Here is a 15,568-nt window from a genome sequence, read left to right on the forward strand (position 1 = left end):
TAAATGATTTTTTTTAACTTTTTAACAGACTCTAAAAATTACTTATACGATAAATACGATGTTCTTCAAATTTTCGAGTAGACAGAATTTAACTACCCATAGGAACTTATTGTAATCGGTCCGATCTGTCAAACTGAAATTTTTTGATATTCCTCGACGCGACGTTTCAAAGACATCCGAATCTTAATGATATCAGTATGTCCATGATACCGTTTTTAGTAAGCAAAATCTTAAGAACTGTCAATAAAATAAATGATACTACGCCAAAATTATGTTATGCATACAGAAACTTACGTTTTTTTCCATTAGGTAAAATGTGTAAGAAAATCGAAGTGACATTTTTTAAACCTTAGAAAAATACTACTAAACAGATTTTTGACTTTAATATCTTGAGAATAAATAAAATACTTCAAAAGTATTTCATTCCATACAAAATATTGCTATTAACTTAAGTTATATTTGTTAGAAAAATTCACTAAATAATTTGTTTAAAAGAAAAACTTTACAAAAAAGCTTTTATAAATTTCAAGACTTGGCTAAGATATTGCAATGAAACTCATTTTATCATATGCAAAATATTGTTGTTAACTTTAGTTATTTTGTTAGAAAAGCTCAATAGGCAACTTTTTTACAAAACTCGAAATCCTACAAAAACAACAAAAATCTTAAACAAATTTTTTTCGACTTAAGTATCGAATGATGTATGTATGTTTTGTTAGTTTTAGAAAAATTGACAGACAGGCATGGATGGATGGATAGGACGTTATCAAAGTGGGCACATCCCAGTCTTTTTTACTTGCGACTCTAGCAGAGTTTCCCCCATAAAACTATTATTTTGTTTTCTCCACCGACTTTTATACTGTCTAAATAATGTTTGATGATCAAAAATGTCATTTTTTAGAATTTGAAAAATAAATATTATTTTTTTTTTTCAAAATTCGATATCCCGAAAAAGATTAATCATTTCTTTATGAAAATCAAATGTTAAAAGTATACTTACAATTTCTAAGTAACTGCATAGTTTTAAACTAAAATTCAAAAAAAATTCAACATCTTTGTTCATCCTCCATATTTCAAAAAAAATGGTGTTTTGACTATAAATATATTTATATGACTGATAATAGCATTACAAGATAAAGAAACGAACTTTCAAAAAAATTCACTGAACAAATTTGTACTAAATCAAAATGGTCAAATATCATATAAGCACATAAATCTTCCGGTATAACTCTTAGAATTGCTTAACCTAGGTAATGAACCACCTTTTACCAAAAGTAAAAACTTTAAATTGAAGTTTTCTCAAGAAAAATTTAAGAACAAACAAAAGGTGCTGGAATGCGACCGACACTGATAACTTTCCATCCAGTCTGTTGATTTGACTTGCTTAAAAGGTTTGAAGGTTTTCGTGTTTTGTTAAAAAAGTTATCAGATAAATTTTTCTAAAATATTTAAAAATTACCAACAATATTTTGCACATAAAAAAAAAGTTTGATTTCAAAATCTATTTTAGTTAACGAAATTTCTATTGGCAAACTAATTTTTAGCACATTTTACTAGCATTTCTTTAAAGCTTTTTATTTCTAATATAAACAAATACAAATCGGATGAATGAAATTAATTTGAAGTCGATATCTCTTCTGGTTCTTGAACTATGGACGACGAAAAAACGTCGCGAACGTAGGGACGTAGGAACGTAACTACAAACGCACGCACACATATCTTTCTAAAAATCTTGACTCTAGGGACCTTGAAACGTCGAGAAATTTCAAAATTTTCAATTCGACAAATCGGACTCATTACAATAACTTCCTATGGGAAGTTAATAAAATGAAACATCCAACAGAGTAAAGAAAGTACATAATCTGCATGACTAAACAAAAACAAAATTTATTAAGTCATCTTTTAGAAACCACAAAAATATAAATGCTACCCATAATATGACAATATTCCATGAATTAAATTCGTAAAAAACAAACAAAAGTCAAAGCGTACACATGTACATTACGTTGTACAAACAATTACAATGAAGTAAAAATAATGCTCTCTTCCTTAGAATATTTTTTTTAAAAGTTCCTTTATCCATGAGTTTCCCTCGTTGAGATGAATTCAAATTTTTGTTGTATATTCTAAATACAATTCCCAAGAAAACATTTGTATTCTCAAAGGCTCTTATACCAGAAGTGTAATTTAAATATAAATCTTTAAGATACAAAATTTTTCATTTTCCTATGGGGTATGATGGAATTTCTTATGTTTCTTACCCAACCCATGTCATAAAAAAGAAAAACTGGTCGTTGACATTATAATCAGAAACATTGTTTGGCCTTCCATCCACTTCACCAGAAGTTAAAACATGAATTTCTTGAGAAAAAAGAAAAATAATTCAACAAAGCATGACAATTTCATGAAATTCTTTTTATACAACAAAATGTTTGTTTAGGTAAATTTTCGATATGTAAACAATATCGATACTGTCTTAAACTTTAAATCAAATGATTTTTACAATAAAACTCTCTTGGCCGAGTTCATATCTCATCAAAATCAAGGATCAATTCAGGAATAGAACAAAATAAAACCAGACACAATATAAACCCTCAAAATTCGATAGAAAAATCCCTAATAAAACAAACAAATGAAGCTTTCAATTTAAGCCTCTGCCTTGAATTCGATAAAAATTAAGCAATACTAAGCGCATTAAACCTTGAAGCTTATTTCTTTCGCCTCGTATATTCCAGAATCCAAAACCAACCTGCATAAGCAAAGCACACAATACAATCCACTAAATTTTCATTTCACTAAAAGGAGGGAGGTATAGTCTGTTGGATGAAGAATATTGTGGTTTAAATGGAAAATATTTACTTGGCTTCGAAAAGGCAGCCAAGTTTTATTAAAAAAAAAAACAAAGAAACATTTGTGTGGCTTTCGGCGACAAAACTGGAAAGATCCTCTTCTACTTAACTTATTTCATAATGTAAATTTTGTTTCGATTGAAAATCGGCTCTGCTCGAAGCTCTTGTGGCCCATTTAATACCGTTTTTTGTGTGCTGTGCTCCGTGCAATGAAAATCGATGTCGAGACTTCCAACAGAGAAAACCTTTTTTTTGCTTTGTATTCTGTTGAACCTACATATACTGGTAGGCATAGGTATACGTCTGAATGTAGGTTTGGCTCAGAATCCTGAAGCGGAAACCACCAGATGCCATTGTACTTATATTCCTTACAATCCTTGTGAGAAAATGGAAACATACGCACAACCCCAAACAAACATACACAGACAATCCGTAGATATACATATGAATAACCTTCCGTTGTCTTATTATCTCGAACAGCCTTGCTCTACTGTATTTACAACCCTCTGTGTCGAACAAACTAATTTGACCAGAGGCAGATTAACATTGGAATACAAAACGGTGTTTTTAGGGCGCGGAAAGAAAAATTAAAAACTTATGGATTATAATATAATTCTTAAGAAGAATCAGTTATTGACATTTATAATAAAAAAAATGGTCTCGTGTATAGTTTCATTGTTAGCAATGGTGTGACTTGTCAAATGTCAATATATGAAAGCTTTGAAAGTAACAACTGCCCAAATAGCTATTCAAACTAAAACCTCTTACTAGAAATAATAGAATATCTGCATAAATTATAATCTTAGGAAAAGAATAGCTTAACATCTTTATTTAACAAAATAACACAAACATAACTAAGAAAAAAAATGTAGAGAAACAACCATAATACTTATACGTAGAAAAAATAAAACAAGACAATATAAGTAAATATAGATCAATTTGTAATATTTTAATAATTTATAATTTGTTTTCAAAAACACTACCAAACCATCAATTAAGATTTCATCAAGAAACAACGAAGGGAACATGTTGAATTCATGGGCGATGAGTCAATTACTACAAAAGTGCAGTGAATTTCGACAACCAATATACTTTTTATTTATATATTTCAGTGAAAGTGATTGATTTGATTCTGTTGGATGCACTCAAATATGAACATTGTTGAAAAAAAAATATAAATCAAAAGGTTTTTTAAGACTATTAACAACATTTATGCAAATAATGTAGTACAAATAAAAACAGAGAATACAGGACATAAATTAAGAATAACAAGATCTGTACGACAAGGGGACCCACTTCTAAATAATATTTTTCAAAAGATGAACTCAATGAAAAAATATGGCATAATGATATATGAACAACACCTTAACAACCTTAGATTTGCTGACGAAACAAAAGTTATGACAAACCACATCAGAGAAGATACAATATCTTTTTGACGTTCGGTGCTCACATATGGATTACAAACCCTGAGCTTAACTACAAAATCACTTGAACAGTTAAGGATCTATCAGACGAAAATGAAAACCATCAATAGAAGACAAAGCGAAAGGGTTAGAAATGAAGAAATCCGCAACAATACCCAAATAATTGACGTAATAGATGGAACTAAAAGACATATTTCAAGACTTCAGGATCAAAGATCGAAAGACGGAAACTAAAAGACCAACAGGACGACCGAACAAGAGTTGAAATGATGATCTTTACCAAGTAAACGAATATTGGTATTCTTATGCTAGCAACTAAAACAAATCATATTCAAATTCCATTCTAAAATTTCAGACACTAAAGTAGCATCTGTGCAAAAAGAAGGTTATTCAAAACAAAACCTCTTATTGGAAAACCCCTCATTCAAAATAAAAAGTAAGGAATGCTAAGCAAGAATTAAAAACTCAAATGAAAATATTCAAAAAACAAACACTTATTTCCAAGTTTTTTCTTCTAAACATATTATTAGGCAACGATGTTTTTCAACTTTATAAGATACTTAAAATGTCTCCTTTTTTAACCATTTTTAAAAGTTAACACTAGTCGACATTGTTATTTTATATTCGGTTTTGATAGCCATAAAACAAATCCTACTTAAAAATTACTCTATAACGTAAGGTTTTTGAACTATTAGTTTTTAAAATTAAAAAAAAATTATACAAAATGTTATGAGGCTATCTAAATTTAGAAATCTATAATCCCTTTCTTCGATATTCAGTTAATATTTTTAAAGTATTTTATAAAATTTTCGAAAAAGCGTCATAAGATATTAGATTTTACGTGTCTCAATGAATTTTAAGAAAACGCTTAAACATTTATGCTAAAATATTTAAAGGAAATTTTTTTTTCTTATAACCAATCCAACGTACAAGCAATTTGATTATATAAGATGATGATTGAAAACGGGTATTTTTAAAACTTATGCAGATAAAAAAAAATCAAAATTCAGATTCAAAGCACAAAAAATTAATTTAAAAAAAAGTATTTTTCAAAACTTTGAAAATATGTGTCAAATGCCCTCATATTGAATCAAATAAAGACTCATACCTAATAAAAGTTTCCAGAAACTAAGTAAGAAACTAAAATGATTTAAACAGAAGACATTTGTACTTTCATTTTTAGTTTTAACTTAACCCCAAAAACCCGTTTTTAGTTGTCTTTAACATTTTTAATAGGGTGTTTTTTAAAAACCTGGGGTGGAATCGGCTAAGCTGATTGTTGATAAATGACAATCAATTAAAATTTCACTAAGGCAACAACGAGTTTTGAAAGTTTGAATCTGAAATTGTTCAATCGAATTGAACTGAGTTGAATCATCTTACACAGACGGAATGAAAATGATAGTTAATTTGACTATCAAAAAAATGATAGTCAACTATCACCTTAGCCGATTCCACCCCTGATTTGATATTAAAATTTAAAAGCAAAATTAGAACTCAGTGAATCTTTGTTTGTGTTACAGAAAAATATAGTAATTTTGTCTACCAGTGGGTGTTTAACTTTATTTTTTTTTTAGATATTTAAAAATCTTATTCTTTATATCCTAAGATGCTACTTGTTTTAAAATTATACACTCATTCATTAAGGGACCGCTTAGGTCTTTTAAAAGAACTAATCCACTCCTGTTTTTGGCGGGTAAAGTCTTGTTTTATTTTACGTCGACAACATGGCTGGCAAGAGAATACGTTGGGTTGTGAAAAAAAGTAGGGTAGCAGGGATTTCTTCACAAGGAAAGCAACACAAAAAGATAAATATTCTGCAAACCCAGTAGACTATGAAATGAATGGTTTTATTATACTAAAAAACACGAGGACAAAGCACGACAAAGCAACAACTGTTGCTTGTAGCTACCTTAACCATTGTTGGTTGGATAATGGTTTGAAAGAAGCTTTGTTGTTGTTGTTGTTGTTATCGTTTGTAGTGCTACTGGAAAATCCATTTATGTTGTTTAAAACATCATCATGCACATTGGTTAGTAGTTTGATTGTTCTATTCATTTTAATACTAATGGCAAGCAACACGCACTTCTAAGGTTGGTGTGGTGTTGGTGTTCAGTCAGATTGTTGCTTCAACTACAATTCAAGTCCAACAGGTTACTTATTTTTTTGGAGAGATTTTCTCAAACTCTCAACTTTTTTCTGTTTTGTATATCTATCAAAAGAAAAGAGTATCTACGAGTGGATTGATGTTCTGCAACAATTCATAGGTATCGTTCTTATATTTTATACATTTCCAAAAGTAGACCTAGACATTTATCATTACTTATTCGAAAATTATTTTTTAATAAATTAAATTAGTAAAAACACAAAATTTTAAATCAATATTGAAAAAAAGAAACTTCAAAATGATTTTAAATATTTGTTTATTGTGTAGTTTTGTATTTTAATTATGTAATGTTTCCCAATAAGAGGTTCCAATGGCAATCGATTTTGACAGCTGTCACCTTTGAAGTAATCTAACAAGAACTTGGGAGGAAGACTCTGTTTTCGGGGCCAAGTAAAAGACAACGTCTATGCCAATGCACTGTATCGGTACATTTTTATTACTTCTTATAAAATAATATTTTTGTCGTTAGGTCTTTTCGCCCAAAACTGTAACGCCCAAATTTGAATGTCGTAACGCCCAAATAAATTTTAGATTAAAGAACTCCAAAATCGTTAGTTGTCATTTAGCTCAAAATAATTTTAAAATTGAATCTTACGACAAAGGGGTTTAACTTTGAGACAGTTATTTTGGGCATTAGGATGAATTATTTCTATCGTTTCTTATTGGCTATCACCCAAACGATACATAGCCCAAATAAAATGTCACATATCCCAAACAAACGTCTTAAATTAGAAATCACAAAAAGGTTTCTTTTTTTTTGTTAAATTTGGGCCTTATGACATTTATGTTGGATGAAAACTTTGCTGCTCCTCCGGAATTTTGTATTTACCAAACATTTTGAGTGATCAGAACTCAAAATTTCGATAAACAAACATTTTGTACGAAATTCTAAATGTTAAAACACATCTGAAAGAGTTTTTGGGCGACAGAGCCATTTTATTACGTATTGTACTAATATTTTATGTTTAAATTGTGAAATGTTTATTTGGTAGTCTTTCGAAAAATGTATTCTATTACAAAATCAAGTTCTTATGTTAAAGCTACCCAAAATTTAACTTTTTTCATAAAATTGACGAATTTAACACATAACATTGTTTTTTTCTGGATAGTGCACTTGTCATAATTTTAGTTGCCAATGTCAGGAATTTAAATATACGAAGAGGATTTTTAACCATTTGTCGTAATTTGCAAAAATAATGAATAACTGAAAATTGATATTAATTTAAAAAAATAATAACTTACCATTTCGTTCGAATAAATAAAAACTTTAAGAAACCAATTTCAGCGCTTATATGTTAAGAACAAACAATTATTTTCCTGTAAAGTGTATTTTCTGTTTCAAAGTATGAAGTTATTAAAGCCTGATAACATGAGTGATTTTTTCCCAAAATATATAAACAAACAAAAATATTGATAAAAATTGTTATTGGCTTAGAATATCTTAAGAACAAAAGAGATATTAACTTCAAAATGATTTAATTTTATACGAAATATTGTAAATTAAGCTTTCAGAGAATAAAAATTAAAAACAAAATGTAGCTATTAACTTTTTGCATTGACTGTAACCGAATCTCTACTTCACCCATACTCTCCTCTCTTCAGTCTCAAAATTCGTAGCTTTAAAATCTCTCCACTTATCTGAAATTCCAAGTACCTACTTACTCACTCTCTTTTGTTTTCTGCTTTTCTCTTTTCATGCGTACAACACACACAACTGAATGAAACTCCACCAAACCATCAATTCATAGGCAATTGTTGTATTCGAAGCGAAATACCTATCGCCAGATGATGCTGCTGGGAATTTCGAACCAACCAACCTGGTTCGACCGATTCAGGAGCAGCACAACATTAGCTGCAGCACCAAAAGTCTCGAGGATGATCAACAGATGCTTCTCGACATTGAACAGAACATAGCGAATTTGGAGCGTAGTCTCCATCGAGGTGTGTTAAACAGTTAGATTTTTCTTTCTATTTTCTTTTATGATTTTCCTTTTTGGTGCTAAGTTCAAGTAGATAGATAGATACAAAAAAAAATTGAAAAATTGACACTTTAGATACTTTTGTATCTAAATGTTCAAAAAATATCTAAAGTTAGTGTTTAAGTGAACGTGAATTTTGTTGGTTGTTGATTTCATTGGTCTCTGTAGAACACAGTGATTCGTTTATCAGTCGGAAGCGTCACTTGTTGCGCCGCGTAATGTCCTCCGGCCAAGGCGTTGGCGGTTCGCATTCGGCGGGCTCCAGTAGTCACCACAAATCCGAATTGAAATTCGACAAGTTCGGAAAATCACCAACCGTAACTCGAGGTCGAGCTGCAGCTTCGGGAACAGCAGCCAGTGCACCTGGAACACCAATGGCCAAGGAAAAGAAGATGTCTCTGCGTACGGTGAGGAATGTTTTACGCTTGGGAAAACATCGACCGCCGCCACAATCAAGGGATAGCAGTACCGAGGATGAGGGCAGGTAAGCAAGGCCCCCTATACTTCCTATCCTATAAATATTTATGAACACCTGTTGTCGATGTTGATGCTGTAGTGACATTTACGAGTTCATTGGAGCCAAGGTTATGATATGACATTGACCCAATTCAAGGCATTTTTTTTTCGATTCTAAAAGAGAAACTCTTATTTGTGAATCTTTTTATCAGGTTGTGTCTTTGAGGGTAATTTGAAATGGCACTCGAGCGACGACGACGCTGCTTGTTTTAGCTTGCCATTTTGAATTTTTGAATAAATTTAGGTACCTTCATACCTATAGGGTTCAAAAACAAGAGAGAGAAAAGTGAAATTTTTGTTGACTTTTAATTAACTTCCCTTTGGCTAAGCACCAAAGGATGCAGGAAACAAAGGGGGTTTTGGTTTTGTTCATTTGGGCAACAAACATTATTGATGAAATCAGTTGTCGAATTCGGTTAGAATTAAATTGCTTTTTGTGAGTGAATTTGAATTGAAATGTTCTCCTTTTTGTTAAGTGAAATATTTCAAATATATACAGTGTTGGAGAAATAATGCATTTTTCATGAAGTCCTGCTGTGTTGTGGTGGCAGTGACTGTGAGTGAGCAGTGGGGAAATTGAGAATGATAACACATACCTACATTACCTTGAATGGTCAAGGATATTGCCATCAAAAAGCTCTTCAAATGTCAAGGTCCATTACTTTCACTTTATACCTACAAATTCAGGTTGGGTTTGATGTGATGATTGGCTGAGATAAACTTATCATACTCAAATGTATGTAGGTATCTGTATCTGAACGCAAAACCTTTTTTTGATATACCCCTTTTTAGATAGATAGGTATAAGTTCGTGTATATTATTCTTGCTATGATCCATTTGAAGTTTTAGGAAAATAAGAAGAAAAAAAATATCCAGAGATAATATTTACACATCCTTTTCATGTATCTAAGGCTTCAGGAGTTTCATGGGGTCTTATTTTGCCAGGAGCACATCGATACGTTTTGTTGTCAAGTTTTGATGCGATACGAATGGAATTAAATTACCAAAAGGAACTCTATCTTTTCGTTTCTGTTTTTCAACGATGTTCTTTTTCTTATGGTCCTTCATTCTGATCCCTGTCGTCGTCGTTGTCATCGTCGTATTTCTCAATTCTATTAAAAATAAGGATAAGTATTTTAAGGAATTAAATATTTAAAGAAGGAATTCAAAGCATCAAAATCCTTGACTTGTACTTGGTATGAACATTTGTAGGAAAATATTTGTTCTCCTTTTGAATTTTCAGAAAAACACAACCTACTAAAGCTGCTGACAAAATGTCTATTCTAGATTCCTAGTATTTTCTTACTCAATGTGTATAACAGTGTTAGAGATTGGTTATGGTTTGCATTTCTTGCTGATGCAAATATAGAAAAGTTGGAATTTTTAGTTTTGTTCTGTTTTATACGAAACAAACTTTTCAAAGGAGGTGTTTTGAATGAATTCTTGTTTATCTATTCTGGTATTTACATACTGCAGTTTTAAATACACTTTCATGTGCATTCTTGGTAAAATTTACATTTCCCTTCAAGGAATATTTCAAGTTTAATTTTTAGGTTGAGAGAAATACTAAAACGAACTATTGAACACTTCTGTGAGAACTTTTACATTCAGGATTTGTTTCGATTTATTAAATTTTATTTGAACTTTATTGAAACAAAAACTATTAATTTCCATCGATGGTACAAAAACATACATACCTCTAAACGTTTATGCATATTTAAATAAAATATTCTTCAAGCTTTAAAGAAGAGAAGAAAAAATTTATTTTCGTAGTTTTTTTTTAAACTTTAAACATATGTAGTTTGAATTTTCGTTTGAAAATTAGTAATTTTTTAGTTTTCAAAAAAATAAAGTAGCATTTATTCAAGCTTTTTTGAACAATAAGGATGAACATTTATTCTTAAATAATATTTTTAATGCTGGAAAAACGAAACTTAACCTGAATTCAACACTATTTTTCTTATTTTTTAAACTTCAAAGCAAACAAGAATTTGTTATTTAAGCAGATTATGAAAAAATTAAAACACCTTAATTTTTTTTTAAATTCAAAATGTAAGACCGATTTTTGAGATATGTTCAGGATACGATTTATTTTATATTGTAAATATAAAATTCTTCAAAATAATTTCTTTTTTCAGCAATTTTTTTTTTCATCGTAAAATAATATTCTTAGAAAAATTCAATACCTACGTATTTTCATAAGAAGTAAAAATTAGTTTTGCCTTTAAATCTCATCTCTTCAACAAAAACAAATATTAAAATCAGACTTATATTATAAAAAATATTATTGCTTTTAGTTAAGAAAAATCAATTGACAACTTTGTTTTACAAAACACGAAAACCAAAAAATGAAAAAAAAATAACTAATAAGAAATAGTTTTCGACATCATCCAAAAGATTTTCCCAAACCACTCGAGAACTATTGATTTTTTTTAAATTGTAATTATAAGTTTAAATGAAAAGTTCCCCATCCAAAGAAACATTATTCTCTGCACTTTCTTTAATAACAACCATAAGATTGATTTTTGAAAAAATGATAAAGTGAGGCATACAAAATTATAACTTTTTCGGTGGTATCTATAATACATTTGATTTTCTTTTTGGATGATGCTCGAATTTTTTTTCTTAAATTCTCTCAAAAATCTTTTAAAAAAAGCCCAATTACTAAACTTTTTCAATTTTCAGAGTTTTAAAAAAAAAGGAAAAAAATTCCTGATAAAAAGCTCATATTAAAGAATGCCGATGTTTTCAATTGTTTTTGTCTTTAATTATACCTTAATTATAATCCGTTCTTTGAATAAAAAAGAAAAATAGGCTGCGGTGCACCCACGCTGATAACTTTGCGATTCATAGCAGCTAACAATTTACAAATAATATTATTTTTGTATTTCTAAATATCAAAATTGACTTGAGTATTAAAAGAAAATATTGAAAGAATTGATAGATATGCAATTCTTAATTTAAGTTTAATCTGTTTTATGTTAAGATGTATTTGAGATGTTACACTTTTTTGGGAGAACTCTGTCTTTCAATATAACAAAACATTAACAACAATATTTCTATTACAGAAAACAACTTCGAAATCAGAATCTTCTTTTATTCTCAAAATATTTAACTTAAACAATGATTTTTAGTACTTTTTTCAGGTTTCTTATGTTTCTATCAATTGGTTATAACTTTACAAAATAATAATAACAAATTTTTCTATAGAATGAAGAAGGTTTAATTTAAATATATTTCTTTCTGTAAGTCAAAAATCAATTTTTAAAAGTTGTCAGTTGTCTTTTGTAGTTTTTTTTATTTGTAAAAAGTACATGTATGTCGATTGAATTTATACCAATTATTAACGAAATGTCAATAACAATGTTTTTAGCAGAATTGAAGTAAATACTCTAATTTTTTCGATTTATTCGAGACGAAATTTTTTTTAGGTTTTTATTTAAAAGCAAAAAACTGTTAGTTTGATATTTATGAAAATTTAACCAAGAGTTTAAAACGTTATTCTTTTATTATTAAATTTAATTTAAGTCACTGGATTAATTGAGATATGAGTGAGATATTTTGGGTCAACCAAAATTAAAATGTTGATATACTTAAAGAAACCTAAGACACAATTTTGTTTAAAGTCCTTTCTGCATCTTTCTGCTTTATTACCTGTGTAACAAAATAAATTAATGTCAATATCCCTACTGGTTCTTGAGATATAAACGAGGAAAAAAAGCTTCCTGCACCTAACGACGTACGAACGTACTTCCACACGCAGGCATCTCTCTAAAAATGATGAACGTCGAGAAATGTCAACACGTACAATTTGAAAAATCGAACTGATAGCAATAAGTTGAGAAGCCAATAAATATTGCTTACCTCTACAATATTTGTCTTTCAACAAACCTGAAACAAGTCTTTAATTGTTTTTAGCTTGTAAACTTATTCTATGAGACTACTTTTCAATATACACTATTTTTTAAAAATTGTATTAAAAGTACCAAAGCTCACCTTAAACAAAAATATGATTTTAAAAAAAAGCAATTTCATGAATGAACTTTACTTTTCAACAAATTAAAATATTTTACATTAACAACTCAAGAAAATGAACTCTGCATTTTTTTGCTATTTTTTGGAAAGCTTCCAACAAAAAATCTGTCTTTCGGGTATAAAAATCTATCTTTGCTTTTTAGTCTTCAAATCCTTAATTAGCCTTTCGCCTGAGAGCATTTCTGATATAAGAAAAATTCTTTCAAAAATGCAAAGCAGAAGTTAATTTGTATGAATAAATTCTTGTCACAAAAAGAGTTTATTGCACGAAAAATTAAACTCAATTATTCTTCATTTTTTCCACTTAATTCATGAAATTATAAGGAATCTACGCTTTCTCACCCTCAAGGGCAAATGTATCATGTTTCCCTTACACTTATAATCTCGAACTTAACATCAACCAATTCAAATTTACCATAACTTATTCCTCCCCAATACTCTCGTACTGATACTGGACTATAGGTTATGATTATATCAAAAGGTTAAACGGATATAGTTGAAATACTCTTTATAGCAATTAACCTTGGTGAATTAATATTATATGTTAACAAAACCTTTCATTAAAATTATCTAAAACATGCAAACAGCAATAGCAACAATATACACAATTGGTTCATTGATTTGGATATAAAGGGATTTAACTTAGTTAATTATAGTGTATAAAAAAGTTTGAAATCTACACGGACGCATCTTTGTGTAGGACCGAAGGTTAACAAGTACTTAGAAGTAACTAACTGGAACTGAGAGATTTGGAAATTTAATAAATGTAATTACTGCTTCAGGCTCAACATATCAAAATGCCTTAATACACGTGTTATGATAATTCAAACAGAATAAAACATTTTTGAATAAATTGTTATATCCTGACCCTTTTCCTTCCAAATTACCTAAGCTTCGTCCTGCATTCGCTCCTGTATGATGACCATCCAAAATGAAGCCCGCTTATAAAGAGCTTCCAAGGAATCAGTTGCCGCAAGCTTATGATAGAACTCTGCTATTAACATTTTATGGCACATAGAAAAGGAGTATTTTAATATTATAATAAATTCGGTTTCATAGAAATATTAATTAAATGCATAATTTAAAGCCAGATACCTGTAATCTATCAAGCTACAGTGAAAACTTTCTAAAAATTATGAAATACAAATAATTTTGTATTTTAAGGAAATTTCTCTTAAAATTCGCTTAGATCCACTTCACTGCACTCGAGCATAAAATTTTCTTTAATATTACGTTAATAATTATAAAATTATTTCATAAATAGTTTCCTATTTATTTTTCCCTGATTTCCTTAAATTTAGAATGTTTACTTAAGGAAGTTAATATAAATATTTTTTGTTTAAAAATTGCTTTTATTTCGTAGTATTTAATTTTTTTGAAACAATTTTGACAACGAACATTAGGGCGTGTGTGGAACATAATTGTTTCTAGTGAGAAATAATACCAATTAAGGCAACTAGACATATAATTAAAATTAGCTGTTCCATTTTCATGTCACAAATGGATCCTCTCTGAAACTAATCCACTTATATTTAATAACATTTCGATGCTATTAATGTACATATATTCCTCGATAACTGTGATGAGCTTTGGTATTCACTTATTCAATTTCGGTTAATGTTTCATCATATGATTCTCTACGAGCCAGAGCCAGAACTAATGTTCTTGAGCGACGCATATGGTTTTGATTCCCCATTTTTCCAACTGATTAAATTTTACCACTAATTTTTAATACAGGTTGTTTTTTAGAGTTAAAGATTTATGAAATGCAATAAACCACAAATGATATTTAAAATGTACTTTATTGGAAATATAATCTTTTAGCATTATTATTTAAATATGACCCTACAGCTCAAACGTAGTCTAATCTGGAGGTCCAATATTTGATGATTTCTTCCAACATTTTTGGCCATATACTGACAATAACCGAACTTCTCGGTGAAGAGTGTCAAATTTACTTATCCCAACAGAAAGTAGCCAAGCGACGTTAAAACAAAGATGTTCAAGGTCAATCCACGTGTCCTTAACATGGAACTGTACGGTTTGCTTCAATAAATCAATTGTAACACGAGCTGTGTGGCATGTTGAACATTCTTTTTTAACATCACAGCTCCTGTAGCTCGCGGTTGTCCCATTAATGATCAAGAAAGTCAGTAATCATGGCTCAATAACGGGCACTGTAACTTTCTGGCCAGCATCATTTTAAGCACATTAAACAGTCAGTTGCTGTGGATGTGACGATGTCTCAAAATACAATTTAGGATTATCATCACTCCAGAAATTCAGCAAATAATGTTTGCTAATGAATTTTGTGATCAAAGGTCAATGTTGTTTTGAGCAAAGTTTGAACAATTTGGAAGCGTTCTCTAGACGTCAGCGTAATCAAATGTCAAATCAAATTAAAAATAAATAACTTGACAGTGAGCAAAATAGCCGCCAGTGAAAAATGTGGTGCTAACAAAAAGTTCTTTACCTCTAAGAAAACTTCTGTATTACAGGCTACCATTTGTACGAAATATGCGGCACACAAGGACGCCAACCACCTAGGGGTGAGAAATTAAGAGATAGATCTACCTCAATTAATAGAGCATGCTC

At 29.7% G+C, this 15,568-nt stretch overlaps 1 protein-coding gene across 3 annotated transcripts in view; it reads left to right on the forward strand.

Moving 5' to 3' along the window:
* The window catches only part of LOC129944220 (otoferlin-like), a 199,237-nt gene that overhangs the window by 152,811 nt on the left and 30,858 nt on the right, over positions 1-15,568 (forward strand). For all 3 annotated transcript variants that reach the window (XM_056053516.1, XM_056053515.1, XM_056053514.1), the window contains exons 6-7: positions 8,192-8,384; positions 8,591-8,906. In XM_056053516.1, the coding sequence (XP_055909491.1) occupies positions 8,192-8,384; positions 8,591-8,906 (509 nt within the window). The remainder of the gene's footprint in view (positions 1-8,191; positions 8,385-8,590; positions 8,907-15,568) is intronic.

The sequence above is a fragment of the Eupeodes corollae genome, chromosome 2 (assembly GCF_945859685.1).
Source record: "Eupeodes corollae chromosome 2, idEupCoro1.1, whole genome shotgun sequence".
In the NCBI taxonomy this organism is placed as follows: Eukaryota; Metazoa; Arthropoda; class Insecta; order Diptera; family Syrphidae; genus Eupeodes; species Eupeodes corollae.